This window comes from Solanum lycopersicum, chromosome 8 (assembly GCF_036512215.1).
Source record: "Solanum lycopersicum chromosome 8, SLM_r2.1".
Classification (NCBI taxonomy): Eukaryota; Viridiplantae; Streptophyta; class Magnoliopsida; order Solanales; family Solanaceae; genus Solanum; species Solanum lycopersicum.
Genome location: NC_090807.1, coordinates 1,313,915 through 1,331,370, shown reverse-complemented (window position 1 = coordinate 1,331,370; position 17,456 = coordinate 1,313,915). Strand labels below are relative to the sequence as shown.

General features: G+C 31.9%; 2 protein-coding genes across 2 annotated transcripts in view; one reads left to right on the top strand and one right to left on the bottom strand.

Moving 5' to 3' along the window:
* Positions 1 to 17,456, bottom strand: part of CPT1 (neryl diphosphate synthase 1) — a 28,316-nt gene that overhangs the window by 4,598 nt on the left and 6,262 nt on the right.
* On the top strand, positions 3,756 to 16,974 carry PHS1 (terpene synthase). Its single transcript, NM_001247700.1, is given in 14 exon segments — positions 3,756 to 3,831; positions 3,966 to 4,024; positions 9,073 to 9,361; positions 9,708 to 9,888; positions 10,204 to 10,394; positions 10,741 to 10,861; positions 10,977 to 11,074; positions 11,256 to 11,470; positions 12,493 to 12,602; positions 13,239 to 13,337; positions 13,652 to 13,867; positions 13,993 to 14,134; positions 15,089 to 15,337; positions 16,684 to 16,974. Coding segments are annotated over 14 exon segments (2,337 nt in total).

The following is a 17,456-nucleotide window of genomic DNA, read 5'->3' as shown; positions in this document are numbered from 1 at the left end:
CAGGAAATTAGATAATTTTATTTCTATAGCCTTATTTAATTAGTTATAGATTTTCAAGATTAGTTAAAGTAAATATATTTTTAAGATTAATTAATTAATCAATAAGGATATAATGAGCAAAATATGATATCTTATGCATAAATATTATAAAATAACATATATTATAATCCAATTGTTTTTATAAGAAGAAAATGAGGGACCATGTATGAGGAAAGGATATAAAACTCTATTTAATGTGTTTTAGTCTACAATGAATGCACTTTTAGTGATAAAAGAAAAAAAAGTAAAAAAGATATCGATATTAGTTCACCCCTAACTACTTACAACAATTGTATTTTCCATGTGTCATATAGCTCATATCTATATAAAGAAAAATAGGTTGGTAAAACTTGTGGTAGGATTGAGATATTTCAAAATATTCTTATTATCTTTCAATTATTCTTACAATTTATTCGTGACATAGCTTTCGAGATCATCAATTTTCTCAAATCGTCATATGTGAAAATCAGAGTGACATACTTTTTAATATTTATCAAGTTTGACTATAGCGCAACTAAGGGTCTAAGATAACTATAACTATAGTCATAAATTACAGAATGGAATTAGCCTCAAGTTTTTAATAACATGACATTGGAAAATACAACTATTGAATGAAAAAAATTTCAAATCATCTCGATTTTATAAAAATTATTTGAGAGACAGTTGATTTTGACCTTTTGATCACGTTTGATTCATAAACATGATTAAAAATCAACAACTTTTAATTTTGAATTGACTTTAAAGGTTTGCTAATAGGCCAAAACGTGCATTTTTACATTTAATTACACATCAACGTTACACCAAAGTGAGATATTATAAGGAAAAATCTTTTTGGCCAAAAAATATGGACACAACGATATTTTTTATGTTATTTTAATTTTAATTTCTTTTAATTATAAAATGGAAAAAAAAAATCAGTTTATTATAAAATAAAAAAATATTATAATTTTTTTTTTAATTTTCTAGTCAATTTTTTTGTTCATTTAGCTCTTTCCATATTATAATATAAAGAGAAAAATATTTAAAATACCTTTATATTTGGTGTGAATAATAGGTTTGACTCCGAATTATTGACAACATTAAAACTACTCTCTACTTGACAAATTGAACTTAAACATATATACCCTTGATCTTGCCACATCAGTGATATACAATCCCAAATTCTCGTCAACTTTAGGGGTGTTTTTAACACTTCTTTTGACATTTTATTATGAGTCTCACGTTTTACAAGAGTTTGAGACCACTTGATATGCATGTGGCAGACTGGAATGTATTTTAAGTTCAGTTAGTCAACTAAACGATTTTTTTAGAGTAAATTTTAGGTTTAACAAACATAAAAATCATATTTGTATGTAATAATTATAGTTGGTATAATTGCGCTTGATAGCAAACTTTATGTTTGCTATGGCTATTAATATGTATATTTTGATATACATATACAAAAGAATGAATTGTAAAATCTCTGTTAGTATAAAGCGAGCAATTGTATAATCTTTGTTTGTATAAAGCGAGAACGAGAGAAGACAAATGAAAATTGGGCAAAGGAAGATTTGTATTTGCATAATTATAAGTGTGTAGGACGATTATATACAATTTGAATTTATATAAAACGAGAAAGGGAGAAAGGCAAAAAAGACTTGAACAGGGAATATACAATTGAATCTAGTTGTATAAAACGAGAAAGAGAAAAATTATATACAATTTGAATTTGTATAAAATGAGAAAGAGAGAAAGAAAAAAGAGACTTGGGCAGTGAAGTACTTTTATTGTATAATTATAAGTGTATAAGACGGAGATTTATGAATTTGCATTTGTATATACAATTTTTCTCTCGCTTTATACAATTAGAAACAGAATTTACACAATTCTATTGTATAAAGCGAGAGAGACGGGTGAAGGAATCGAGTGAGAGAGGGAGAGTGGCGAGCGAGAATATGAGGGAGAGAGGAACTAACACACAATTTGCTATAGAACACAAATAAATCAAACGATAGCTACTATATTTATTTTATTTTATTAGTTTGTCATTTTATACAATTATCCCTTTATTTAATTGAAAGAGTGATATCGTCCATTGATTATTCCCTTTAAAATTCAATATTAATTCACCGCTAACTACTTGCTATAATTGTATTTTCCATGTGTCATATAGCTCATATCTATATAAAAGAAAATAGGTTGGTAAAACTTTGTGGTAGGGTTGAGATATTTCAAAATATTCTTATTATCTTTCAATCATTCTTACAATTTTTTCATGATATAGCCTTCTAGATTATCAATTTTCTCAAATCGTCATATCTGAAAAATCAGAATCGCACACTTTTTAATAGTATCAAGTCTGACTATAGCGCAGCTAAGGGTCTAAGATAACTATAACTATAGTCATAAATTACAGGATGGAATTAGCCTCAAGTTTTTAATAACATGACATTGGAAAATATAACTATTGGCTGAAAAGAATTTCAAATCATCTCGAGTTTATAAAAATTATTTGGGAGACAGTTGATTTTGACCTTTTGATCACGTTTGATTCATAAACATGATTAAAAATCAACAACTTTTAATTTTGAATTAACTTTAAAGGTTTGCTCATAGGCTAAACGAAAGTCAAATTTCAAACTCACTATATTTGGTGTGAATTAATAGGTTTGTCTCTGAATTATTGACAACATTAAAACTACTCTCTACTTAACGAATTGAACTTAAACATATACACCCTTGATCTTGCCACATCAGTGATATACAAATCCCAAATTCTCGCCAACTTTAGGGGTGTTTTGAACACTTCTTTTGACATTTTATTAAGAGTCTCACGTTCCTACAAGAGTTTGAGACCTCTTGATATGTCATGTGGCAGACTGGAGTGTATTTTAAGTTCAATTAGTCAATTAAACGATTTTTTAGAGTAAATTTTAGGTTTAACAAACATAAAAATCATATTTGTATGTTAATAATTATAGTTTGTATAATTGCACTTGATAGCAAACTTTATGTTTGCTATGGCTATTAATATGTATATTTTGATATACGTATACAAAAGAATGAATCGTATAATCTCTGTTTGTATAAAGCGAGCAATTATATAATCTCTGTTTGTATAAAGCGAGAACAAGAGATGACAAATGAAAACTGGGCAGAGGAAGATATGTATTTATATAATTATAAGTGTATAGGACGAAAATATGTTTATTTATATTTGTATATGCAATTTTCTCTTGCTTTATACAAACACAATTTATAGATTTGTATTTGTATAAAGTTAGAGAGGTGAGCGAGAGTGGCGGGTAAGATCAGGGAAGTCTGCGAGCGAGATTCTGGATAGGCGAACAAAATTAGAAGATATGTAATATGTATATATACAGTTTTCTTTCACTTTATACAAACACAAACGTAATTTGTACATTTGTGTTTGTATAAAGTGAAAGAGGCGATGGAGAGAATGCTAGCGAGAAATGGAGAGTGACGAAAGACAAATGTTTAATTTGAATCAATAATTTGCTATTTTATACTTTTTTTTCCTTATTTTTAAGACTATCAATAATTGAGTGACGAAATTAATAATTTGCATTAAATTCAATTAGAAATGTTTTCAACATTTCTCTCCGCTAAAGATTTATTTATAAAAAGGAAACAAAATCAAAGACAAACACAAAAGAGGAGAAATTTCTTCATTTTTTGACCCCTCCACTCCCCAAAACAACACATAATATTCAAGGATGATAGTTGGCTATAGAAGCACAATCATAACCCTTTCTCATCCTAAGCTAGGCAATGGGAAAACAATTTCATCCAGTAAGACACATATTTTTTATCATTGCAAGAAGTAGCATTTACATATGTCAAATTTAATTATATTTTGTGACACAATGCCCTAATTGACTTTAATTTACCTTTTTTCTTTTTCTTTGTATCATTGTTGAAAACAGATGCAATTTTCCAGAGATCATGTAGAGTAAGATGCAGCCACAGTACCACTTCATCAATGGTAATTAAGTTGCTTCGGGCGTCTTTCAGAAACTGATCCATGATTTTAACTTTATGTATTTGTTTGAAATTTATTATTTATTCTTTTTAACAAATATGAAATCTAAGACAAAAACTATTTGATATGAATAAAGACACTCATGAAAAAGTTTAGTATTAAAGCATTAATTATTGAGGAGATTATTGTTATTTCATAGTATTTCTTGCGCTTTCATTATCATATTATGTTGTGCGGAATTTGAGATAATACGAGAAAATATAAACGCGAAAAATAAGACAACAGATTTACGTGGTTCACCAATAAATTGGCTACGTCCACGGGAAGAGAGGGAGCAGTTTTATTATGGAGAGGCAAAAACAGAATTACAGAATAGGGTTTGCCATAGCGTCTATATATAGTGCTAAGCTACGCCCTAACAGGCTTGGGCCCAACATACAGAATCAACAGAAAATTAAGGGCCCAATTCAAGGCATTCAACAAATCTCCACCTTGACTTGAATTCTCCAAACAGATTCTTCAGACGCACTATGATAGTGCCAGGCCTCCCCCTCTTCCTCAGAGTTGCCCCGCAGGGCAATTAACAGCTTCTGATGTTGAGCAAGTCCAAACAGTGTTGAAACTTGCTCTGTGGAACCGGCTTTGTGAACATATCAGCAGGATTATCAGCAGTTCCTACTTTCTTCACCTTGATTCTCTTCTCACTTCTCAGAAAATGATACCTTACGTCGATATGCTTGGTTCTCTCATGATGGACTTGATCCTTGGCTAGACAAATTGCGCTCAAACTGTCACAATACACCGTAGCCTGATCATGATGCAGACCAAGATCACTAACCAGCCCTTTCAACCAAATCCCTTCTTTTGCAGCCTCTGTCAAGGCCATGTACTCCGCTTCCGTAGTAGACAAAGTCACTGTAGGTTGCAAAGTTGCCTTCCAACTGACGACAGATCCTCCAAGGGTAAACACATAGCCAGTCATCGATCTTCTTGTGTCAACATCTCCAGCATAGTCTGAATCAGAATAGCCAGTAACCAAGCACTGAGTATCACCTCCATAAATGAGACCAACGTCAGATGTACCTCTAAGGTACCGGAAAATTCTCTTCACAGCCTGCCAATGTTCTCTCCCTGGTTGTCCCATGAATCTGCTCACTACACTGACTGCATGTGCTAAATCTGGCCTTGTACAGACCATAGCATACATCAAACTTCCTACGGCACTGGCATAAGGGACTCGTGACATATACTTCTTCTCTTCTTCTGACTGTGGAGCGAACATGGCAGTGAGATGGATATTGGCAGCACTGGGGGTATCAATGGGCTTAGATGAAGACATGCCAAACCTCGCCAAGACCTTCTGAATGTAGCTTCTCTGTGACAAGAAAAGTTTCCTTCTCTCTCTGTCTCTAATGATCTCCATCCCTAAAATCTTCCGAGCGGCTCCCAGATCCTTCATCTCAAACTCAGCACTAAGTAAACCCTTCAGCTTCTGAATGTCATACTTCTTCTTTGCAGCTATCAACATATCATCTACATAAAGCACCAGATAGATGAATGAATCATCATTGAGCCTATTGTAGTAGACACAACAATCATATGAGCTCCGAGTATAGCCCAACTTCACCATATAGCTGTCAAACCTTTTATACCACTGCCTTGGAGACTGCTTAAGTCCATATAAAGACTTCTTCAACTTGCAGACGTGATTTTCCTTCCCTGGAACTTGGAAACCATCCGGCTGAGTCATGTATATCTCTTCCTCCAACTCTCCATGTAGAAACGCTGTCTTCACATCAAGTTGTTCAAGCTCCAGATTCTGATGTGCAACTATCGCTAGTAACACTCGGATGGAAGTATGTCTGACCACTGGTGAGAAGATCTCATTGTAGTCCACTCCCTCTCTTTGGTTGAAACCTCTGGCAACAACCCTGGCTTTATACTTGACTCCTTCTGCTGGTGATATCCCTTCCTTCTTCTTGAAAACCCATTTGCAAGTAATAATCTTTCTCTCCGAAGGCTGTATGACCAGATCCCATGTCTGATTCTTGTGTAGGGACTCCATCTCATCTCCCATAGCGGCAAACCATTTTTCAGAATCAGAACTTAAAATGGCTTCTTTGTAAGTAGACGGCTCAGATATATCTACCTCTTCAGCAACCTGCAGTGCATAACCCACCATGTCCTCAAAACCATACCTCGTAGGTGGCCGAACTCCAACCCTCCTTGGCCGATCTTGAGCTATACTCTGATGGATATCTGATGGCATAGATTCTGGAATATCAGTTTCTGTCTGTGGCTCTTGATCCTCCTCTTCAGGTTCCTTTAAATCGCTCTCGTTCTGAATGACTTGAAACTCCACCTGTTTGTCAAGACTCCCAGTTTCTGACGTAGTTGTAGGCTTCACAATGGTTCTAAGCAGAGAACTTTCATCAAAGACAACGTTCCTGCTCATAATAACCCTCTTTTCTGCTGGAGACCAGATTCTGAAACCTTTCACTCCATCTCCGTAGCCCACAAATACTCCCTTTTTAGCTCTTGGTTCTAACTTACCTTCACTGACGTGATAGTAAGCCGTACAACCAAAAGCTTTCAGATTTGAATAATCAGCAGCTTTTCCTGACCACATCTCCATAAGTGTCTTGCACTGTATGCCTGTATGTGGTCCGCGGTTAATCAAGTAGCAAGCTGTACTAACCGCTTCTGCCCAGAATCTTCTATCTAGCCCAGCATTAGAGAGCATGCACCTTGCTCTCTCCAGAAGTGTTTGATTCATCCGCTCAGCTACACCGTTCTGCTGTGGTGTATTTCTGACTGTACGATGTCGAGCAATCCCTTCATCCTTACAGAATTGATCAAATTCAGACCAACAGAATTCCAGCCCATTATCAGTTCGCAACCTCTTGATCTTCTTCCCTGTTTGATTTTCCATCAAAATTTTCCACTCCTTGAACTTCTGGAAGGCTTCACTTTTATGCTTCATCATGTACACCCAAGTCATCCTTGAGTAGTCATCAATAATGGACACAAAAAATCTGCAGCCTCCCAAAGACTCAACACGGCATGGACCCCAGCAATCAGAATGGATATAATCAAGTGTGCCTTTTGTTCTATGAATGGCCTTTGGAAACTTGTTGCGATGTAGTTTTCCAAAAACACAATGTTCACAAAACTCTAGGCTCTTAACCTTATGACCAGCAAGTAAATCCTCCTTTGACAGAATTTGCATCCCTCTTTCACCCATATGACCAAGTCTCATGTGCCATAACTTAGTCATATCCTTCTGGTGAAATTCTGACGATGCAACATGGGCTGAACCTGTAACCGTGGAACCTTGTAGAAAATACAAAGTACCACGCATGACACCTTTCAGAATCAAATTTGAACCCTTCCAGACCCGCAAGACTCCATCTTTTCCCGACCAGCTGAATCCCTTGCTGTCCAAAAGACTGAGAGATATCAGATTTTTCGTCATCAATGGAACGTGCCTGACCTCGTTCAATGTGCAGAAGCTACCGTCATGTGTCCTTATCTTGATCGAGCCTGTCCCAACCACCTTGCAGACAGAACTGTTGGCCATCGAGATGCTGCCTCCGTCTACCTGCTCATAAGTCGTGAACCACTCTCTCCTAGGACAGATGTGATAGGATGCCCCAGAATCGAGAACCCACACATCTGAATGATGAGTGTGCTCATCCGCAACTAGGGCAATATCTTCTTCAGAATTGGTGTCTTCTTCAGCAACAGCAGCAGACACTGATTGTTTTTCCGATTGCTTCTTCTTCTTCGGACAATCAAATTTCCAATGTCCCTTCTCCTTGCAGTAATTACAAACATCATCCGGCTTTGCACCCTTCGACATCGGCTTATTTTTCTTTCCGCCGTTTTTCCTTCCCTTTCCGCTACTGGTGAACAGACCGGAAGGCTGTATGTCCGTACTTGTGCCGTTAGCCTTATGCCGTAATTCCCTGCTATGAAGGGCCGATCTGACTTCTTCCAGTGACACAGTATCTTTCCCAACAATGAACGATTGAACAAAATTCTCAAACGACATTGGGAGAGATACTAACAGAATCAGGGCAGCATCTTCATCCTCGATCTTCACATCGATATTACGCAATTCTAATAGCAAAGTATTCAATTGCTCTAAGTGTTCCCTGAGTTGTGTACCTTCAGCCATTCGTAAACCGAATAGACGTTGTTTCAGAAGCAGCTTGTTGGTTAGAGATTTTGTCATGTACAAACTCTCCAGCTTCAACCACAGACCAGCAGCAGTCTCTTCATCCGAGACCTCCGTGATGACGTCATCCGCGAGACACAGCATGATCGTCGAGTGCGCCTTTTCCTCCAGAATCGCCATCTCAGGAGTAACGACGGCGTTCTTGTCTTTCGACAACGGCGCCCAGAAGCCTTGCTGTTTCAACAAAGCCCGCATCTTGATCTGCCATAAACTGAAACTGTTCCTCCCTGTGAATTTGTCGATTTTCACGTTCAAAGCAGACATCTCGAATTCTCCAAGAACACCGATTAACCGAGAGGCTCTGATACCAATTTGTTGTGCGGAATTTGAGATAATACGAGAAAATATAAACGCGAAAAATAAGACAACAGATTTACGTGGTTCACCAATAAATTGGCTACGTCCACGGGAAGAGAGGGAGCAGTTTTATTATGGAGAGGCAAAAACAGAATTACAGAATAGGGTTTGCCATAGCGTCTATATATAGTGCTAAGCTACGCCCTAACAGGCTTGGGCCCAACATACAGAATCAACAGAAAATTAAGGGCCCAATTCAAGGCATTCAACATATTATTTTGTCATAGTATCTATTTCTTTTTAATTACACTTTGTCATTCTTTTAACATCATTTTGTCTTAGACTTCTTTTCTTCTATTGTTTTATTTTATTCGAACTACTTTAATTTGATCTGACAGTCTATCAGAATCAGCCCCCCTATTTCACAAACTAGAGGTGATCAAGTCGATCATACACACTAAATTTTTTTCAAATCTTACTCGTAAAATTACACTGAATATATTTCTCATTGCAGAATGTTTTCGAAGATGCAAGGGATAGAATAAGGGAAAGTTTTGGGAAATTAGAGTTATCTCCTTCTTCCTATGACACAGCATGGGTAGCTATGGTCCCTTCAAGACATTCACTAAATGAGCCATGTTTTCCACAATGTTTGGATTGGATTATTGAAAATCAAAGAGAAGATGGATCTTGGGGACTAAACCCTACCCATCCATTGCTTCTAAAGGACTCACTTTCTTCCACTCTTGCATGTTTGCTTGCACTAACCAAATGGAGAGTTGGAGATGAGCAAATCAAAAGAGGTTAAAACACACTATTATGTTATTTCTTCAGTTCATTTTTATTTGTTCCGTTTATTTCACCATGTCTTTTAAGAAGATATTTATTAAATTAAATTATCATTATTTAATATTGATCTCAATTTAATAGAGAAAGAGTAAAAGTGACAACTAGTACTCCCTCGTGAAAGTATATATACATAATTATCCGTAAAATAACAAAATAATTATAATTATCCATAAAATTCTTTATTTGTTGATATCTCTGCATATATAATTAACTAAAAATATAATTATGCCAATACAATATATAATAAGTTTTGTTGGACTATATATATTTTACTTGAAGAGTTCCTTCATTTTCTTTCAGGTCTTGGCTTCATTGAAACGTATGGTTGGGCAGTGGATAACAAGGATCAAATTTCACCTTTAGGATTTGAAGTTATACTTTCTAGTATGATCAAATCTGCAGAGAAATTAGATTTAAATTTGCCTTTGAATCTTCATCTTGTAAATTTGGTGAAATGCAAAAGAGATTCAACAATTAAAAGGTACATATTTCTTTTCAAGTTCGATTGGAAAGTATATTTTCTAGAAAAACATATTTTTTTATAAATGAAGAAAATGACTTCTTTATTTAATGAAAGGTCTGACTGGTGCCTTCTCTCCAACAGCTGCTTCAATCAATGTTAAGTCTGACTAGAGAAAATAATAATTTTTTAAATTATATACAAATAATTTTTTCACTTATGTACGTACCTGATAAAAAAGATCATTATATTTTTTTAAAAAAATATATTTCTTCTTACCAAACACACCTTTATACACTTACATTCTGACTATATATATTTAAATAATTTCACAAGGAATGTTGAATATATGGGTGAAGGAGTTGGTGAATTATGTGATTGGAAGGAAATGATAAAGTTACATCAAAGACAAAATGGTTCATTATTTGATTCACCAGCCACTACTGCAGCTGCCTTGATTTATCATCAACATGATCAAAAATGCTATCAATATCTTAATTCAATCTTGAAACAACACAAAAATTGGGGTACGTATAGCTTCTTTTTTCTTTTCTTTTTTTTTTTGGAAAAAAGGAAAAATATATCCCCGTATTATTATAAATGGTATGAATATACCCTTCTTTATATTTTTGGGATATTGGTGCCCCTATCGTCCAGAAACTAGAGCATATATATGCCCTTTATTCTAACGGAGGACTAAATATAGGGACACGTGACACAATTTTATCCATTGAATAAATGTCGGATCAATGGATAAGATTATGACACGCGTATGTCAGTAAGTATAAACGGTATTTATTTTAATGGCTTAATAATTAAAAATCTTTGTTTTTTGCTTTCTAACATTCTTTTTGGCCTATTATGTTCTCATAGTTCCCACTATGTATCCAACAAAGATACATTCTTTGCTTTGCTTGGTTGATACACTTCAAAATTTTGGAGTACATCGGCATTTTAAATCAGAAATAAAGAAAGCTCTAGATGAAATATACAGGTAAATTAAATCTAGTTAATCAAAATCTTATTTTATAATTGGCTATCTCTAGGTGTTTCACCTTTACGATTTTGTTAATCCTATAGTATATTATAATAATGTCAATTATTTATAGGCTATGGCAACAAAAGAATGAAGAAATTTTCTCAAATGTCACCCATTGTGCTATGGCTTTTCGACTTCTAAGGATGAGCTACTATGATGTCTCCTCAGGTTTGTTACTAAAAACTCGAGTCAATAATTATTTTCTTAAAAAGTCAATTTTGTTGTTAGAAAAAAATTGAAATCAAGAAAACATATGACAGTTTGAGATAATAACTAAAATATTTAATCAGCTGAGTTATCATCAGTAAAAACTCTGACGTTTACCTTAATGAATTCAATTAATTTGCAGATGAACTAGAAGAATTTGTGGATGAAGAACATTTCTTTGCAACAAGTGGGAAATATACAAGTCATGTTGAAATTCTTGAACTCCACAAAGCATCACAATTGGCTATTGATCATGAGAAAGATGACATTTTGGATAAAATTAACAATTGGACAAGAACTTTTATGGAGCAAAAACTCTTAAACAATGGCTTCATACATAGGATGTCAAAAGAGGAGGTATTTTATTTTGTGTATCTTAATTTATATCGTACATAAAGTTTTGGGAACGTAAAGATATAACTTTTGAATCCTATAGTTTATAGGGAAAAGGGTCTGATATATCCCTCAAATTTGTCATTTGGAGCTGATACACCCCTCATTATAAAAGTGGCTCATATATACCTTTATCGTTATACAAACGGCTCACATATGCCCCTGCCGTTACAAAATGGCTCACATATACCCTTCATTTAACGGAATTTTAAATAATTAGTTTTAAATTTATATTTATTACTTATAATTTTTTAAAATAAATTATTTAGTGGTATATATGATTCTTCTATAAAAGTTTAAGTTATATTTTAATTTTTTCATACATAAATTATTTTTTGACTTCTTTTATTATAATTATTTGAGTTTCTTATTCTTATTTTATTTTTTTTCTTTCATTCCTTAGTTTAAAGAAAAAAAAATTAAACTATTTTTTGTGTGTATTGTAATTTAATTTCGTATTCGAAATTTTTTTTGATCATCTACAATAAGTTTTACAAGAATATTAGTGAAACATAAATAAATTTCATTATCAAAATAATAATTCTAAATTAGTCATTGAAACAAAAAAAAGTCAAAAAAAATATGTTTGACGAGGATTAAATTTACTCATATGGGATTATATTTTTTTGAAAAAAATAATAAAAATTTAGATTGAAAATTATTATTTTTTCATTTCCGTTAGAGGAAAAGGGTATATGTGAGTCATTTGTTTACAAGTAGAGGTATAAATGAGCCACTTTCATAACAAGGGGTATATCAGCTTTAAATGACAAAGTTGAGGGGTATATCAGACCCTTTTCCCTAGTTTATATATATAAACTAAAGGCTTACATGTACGATACTTTCTTGAATTCTATAGAATAATACTATAATATTGTAAATCTCATTTCTTAAGGTACGATATTTTCTTTAATTATATGTATATACAAGATATTTTATACATCGAAACTATAATTTTCTTCTATTACTAATCATGGAAATATTAGGTGGAACTTGCTTTGAGGAAGTTTTATACCACATCTGATCTAGCAGAAAATAGAAGATATATAAAATCATACGAAGAGAACAATTTTAAAATCTTAAAAGCAGCTTATAGGTATGATTGTCTATCATTATCACTTGTACATTCATTTTTTTAATTTGTATATACGTTTAATAATGTTAAATTATTGTAGTGAAGTGATAAATTAAGGGAAGAATATATGGAGTATTAAGCAATAATTTCATGATAAGAATGTGTATATATAACTAACATATGTCATATATTTATTGAGTTGGTGTCATATCATATATTTATTGTAACTTTATATTATATATATATAAAAAAAAGGATAAGTAAGTAGTCTATAGATATCGGGATAAGATATGAGATTAGATGTGTTAACTGGACGGGTTAGATCAAAATTAAGTGGACAAACCCATTAGATGTGAGGTTTGAAGTTTTTTGCAATCAATTAATACAAATCCAAGAGCTGCAAAAATAGGCTGGCTAGACAACAAGCACAATCCAAGATTCCAATCAAGTTGCGATCAAGGTTGACTATGCGTCCTACATGACATAATATAAATCAACTTGTAGGATACATTATTTCATTTGTTCAATTTTATACAAATTTAAATTTATGTGTGCACATAAAATTGAGTGACATTAATATCAGCTAAAGCAGAATTGAAAAACGCATTTATATATTATGTTGTGCAAATTCTATTTTAAAGTTTTTCTCTCTATTAGGTCACCCGATATTAACAATAAGGACTTGTTAGCATTTTCAATACACGACTATGAATTATGCCAAGCTCAACACCGAGAAGAACTTCAACAACTCAAGCGGTATATATATAATGATATTTTTTTTTTGTCTGTTTAAAAAATGATTTTTTATATATATATATTTAGTGACAATTTAACTTAAATTTCTATTTTACTTTTAATAAAATAATTTATAATTACACAGATACTATAATTTGTTTGATATCATAAATTTCAAAACTCATTTTTACCTAATCAAATCCTAATGCCTATTTATCCGTCTTCATTGTGGCCCTAACCTTCTTAGGTAAGAAAACTACCACCATCAGCGATGAATTCTTTTTTCGTTCTTAAACTTCATGTGAAATCAAACATCTTTGTGTATACGAATGTAGGTGGTTTGAAGATTATAGATTGGACCAACTCGGACTTGGAGAACGATATATACATGCTAGTTACTTATTTGGTGTTACTATTATCCCCGAGCCTGAATTATCTGATGCTCGTCTCATGAACGCGAAATACGCCATGCTCCTGACTATTGTCGATGATCATTTCGAGAGTTTTGCATCTAAAGATGAATGTCTCAACATCATTGAATTAGTAGAAAGGTATTTCTTATAAACTTATAAGCTCGTCAAACTGACTTAGTTTGACTTATTAGCATTTTTAGAGCTTATTTATGTTTTTGGTAATTAATCTTACAAATTAAGTGTTAAATGATTATTATTTACAGGTGGGATGACTATGCAAGTGTAGGTTATAAATCTGAGAAGGTTAAAATTTTCTTTTCAACTTTTTACAAATCAATAGAGGAGCTTGCAACAATTGCTGAAATTAAACAAGGACGATCTGTCAAAAATCACCTTATTAATTTGGTAGGGGAATTATTCTCTGACTTCCTTCTTTAATTTTATTTTTTATACTTATTAGTGTATTTAAAAAAGAATATCTTTTTTTTCTAATTTGGCATGTCTTTAATTTTCACATTCAAAGATTATAATATTAAACAATATTTTGTTACATTAATCATATTTTTAAATTATGGTAACAAGAATCAAATTATTTTTTTATTTTCTTTTAAGTCTGTTTAAAAAATAATATCTTTTTTTTTTAATTTGGTACTATTTAACTTCAACATTCCATGTGACATATAATAAGCATATCTTTAATTTAACAGCACAAAAGTTAAAAAAACTTTTTTATTGTCTTAAATTTGTTAAGTTTTAAAATGTGTGAATGAAAAATATAGAGTTGCAACTTTTATAAATACTTGTGACTTTTATGAAAAATTATTTTTATGGAGGGTTGATTGTGACTTTTATTAAAGATTGTGACATTTTCGAAAGATTTTGATTTTTTCGAAGGTTTGTGACCTTTCTGGTAACGCATAATAAGAATCTTTTCACAATACCATTTGTTGTCTATAAATACAGAGATTAAGAGACACAATTTTTAGACTTCTACCACTACTACTACTAAATATAGTATTTGAAGTGTACTTTTCTGTAGTTGAGTAGCTCGTTGACACTGTGATTGTAGGTAACGCTACACCGGTGACACTGTGCATTCAGTGTGCTTGATTTTCTTCTTAAGAAAAATATTTTGTATGTTTCTGATTTTATTTTCTCTTCTAATTTTGAAAATACTCTTTAAATTATGTTGTTTCTTATCAAGTTTTTCAAAAAAATTGTTCTAAATATCTTAGAAATTCATGATAAACAACAAAATTATCTACCTAGCTAATTGAGACAAACAAATTGAATCAGAAAAACTATTTTCAAATTTATTTTCTCTAAGCGTCGTGTCTTATCATCGTACAATTTTTGTAGTGGCTTGAAATGATGAAGTTGATGTTGATGGAACAAGTAGAGTGGTGTTCTGGCAAGACAATACCAAGCATAGAAGAGTATTTGTATGTTACTTCTATAACATTTTGTGCAAAATTGATTCCTCTCACAACACAATATTTTCTTGGAATAAAAATATCCAAAGATCTATTAGAAAGTGATGAAATATGTGGCCTATGGAATTGTAGCGGTAGAGTGATGCGAATCCTTAATGATTTACAAGATTCCAAGGTAACAACTCTTGTATTCTTTTAATATTAATTTTCATCATGTGATATTGGATAAGCATCATCATATAATTATATTTACATAATAAAATAGAACTTATCAATTGTATATATAGGGTGTGTTGGGTATGAAAAATGCAATTTCTTATTTTTTATATTAAATATATAATATTATCTAAAAAATATTTGTATATAATTTAGATAAATTTGTTGGGGCCTGTAGGATGGTGGGGATGATGGTTAGAAGTGGAGTAAAGACAACGAGATTGTTGGAGGATAGAAAAGAGACAATTAATGAAGGGAAAAGGGTCTGATATACCTTTCAACTTTGCCATTTGGAGCTGATATATCCCTCGTTATGAAAGTGGCTTATATATGCCCTTACCGTTATACAAACGGCTCACATATACCCCTGTCGTTACAAAATGGCTCATATATACCATTCATTTAACGAAGTTAAGAAAATTAGTTGTAAATTTATATTTATTACTTTTATTTTTTAAAAAAAATTTATTTAGGGGTATATATGATCCTTCTATCAAAGTTCAAGGTATATTTTAATTTTTTTCATACATAAATTATTTTTTGACCTCTTTTATTATAATTATTTGAGTTTCTTATTCTTATTCTATTTTTTTTTCTTTTCCTTAGTTTAAAGAAAAAAATTTAAACTATTTTTTGTCCATATTGTAATTTGATTTTTGTATTCGAAGAAAAAAATTTGGTCATCTACAACAAGTTTTACAAGAATATTAGTGTAACATAAATAAATTTTATTATCAAAATAATAATTCTAAATTAGTCATTGAAACAAAAAAAGTCAAAAGAATATGTTTGACGAAGATTGAATTTACTGGGATTATATTTTTGTAAAAAAAAAAAAGTTAGATTAAAATTATATTTTTTTTCATTTCCGTTAGAGGAAAAGGGTATATGTGAGCCATTTGTTTACAAGTAGGGGTATATATGAGCCACTTCCATAACAAGGGTATATCAACTCTAAATGACAAAGTTGAAGGGTATATCAAACCCTTCTCCCATTAATCAATGTAAAATATCACTTGTAAAAACATATTTTTCGAAAGTCACTTGTAAAAACAATCAACTTGTGTCAATCATACCTATGGTACAAAATACTGAGTGATCAGATGCTAATTTAGAATTTTTAAATTTATAGATTCTGAAGTCCTGTTTTTATTAAATTCTGAATAAATTATTTATACTATTATTATAAAGACATAAATTGAACCCAAACTATTAAACTTTACCATTATTGTACATGTCTTTTTTAGTACTCCACATATATATTAATATTGGTGGATTGTTTAATTCCCACATGTTTTGCTACAGAAAGAACAAAAGGAGGGCTCAATAACTTTAGTCACATTACTAATGAAAAGTATGTCTGAGGAAGAAGCTATAATGAAGACAAAGGAAATCTTGGAAATGAATAGAAGAGAGTTATTGAAAATGGTTTTAGTTCAAAAAAAGGGAAGCCAATTGCCTCAATTATGCAAAGATATATTTTGGAGGACAAGCAAATGGGCTCATTTCACTTATTCACAAACTGATGGATATAGAATTGCAGAGGAAATGAAGAATCACATTGATGAAGTCTTTTACAAACCACTCAATCATTAATCCCTTATTTTGAATTTATGACTTTTGTTCTTTCCTTCTATATTCCAACTAATAAACTTGTTCGCGCGAATCCAGATAATAAAAAATCTCTATAAACCAGTGGTTTAATATTTTATCTAATACCTTAATATTATAAAAATATATATATTTCTCTTTATTTTTTGTTCAAAAATATAATACAAACGTATACGAGTCTATCTTTAATTTTGAAAACGAAACCCCTAGCTTTGCTTTTCTTGCGGTTCAAGCCTATATGTAGTAAGTTGATGATAATTTCTAGTAAGTCTGTACTACTTCATATCTCACGATCATATGTAAATTCATAATTAAAAATTAATAAATTCTTCAACTACAAATCAATGGCTTATACAAGAGGTCTTTATTCCTTCACTCTTCTTACATTCTTCTCATGACAAAAATTTTAAATGCCTTGAACTTTTCAATACACCAATTTTTTATTTTTTGTTTGCTTATTCACTTAC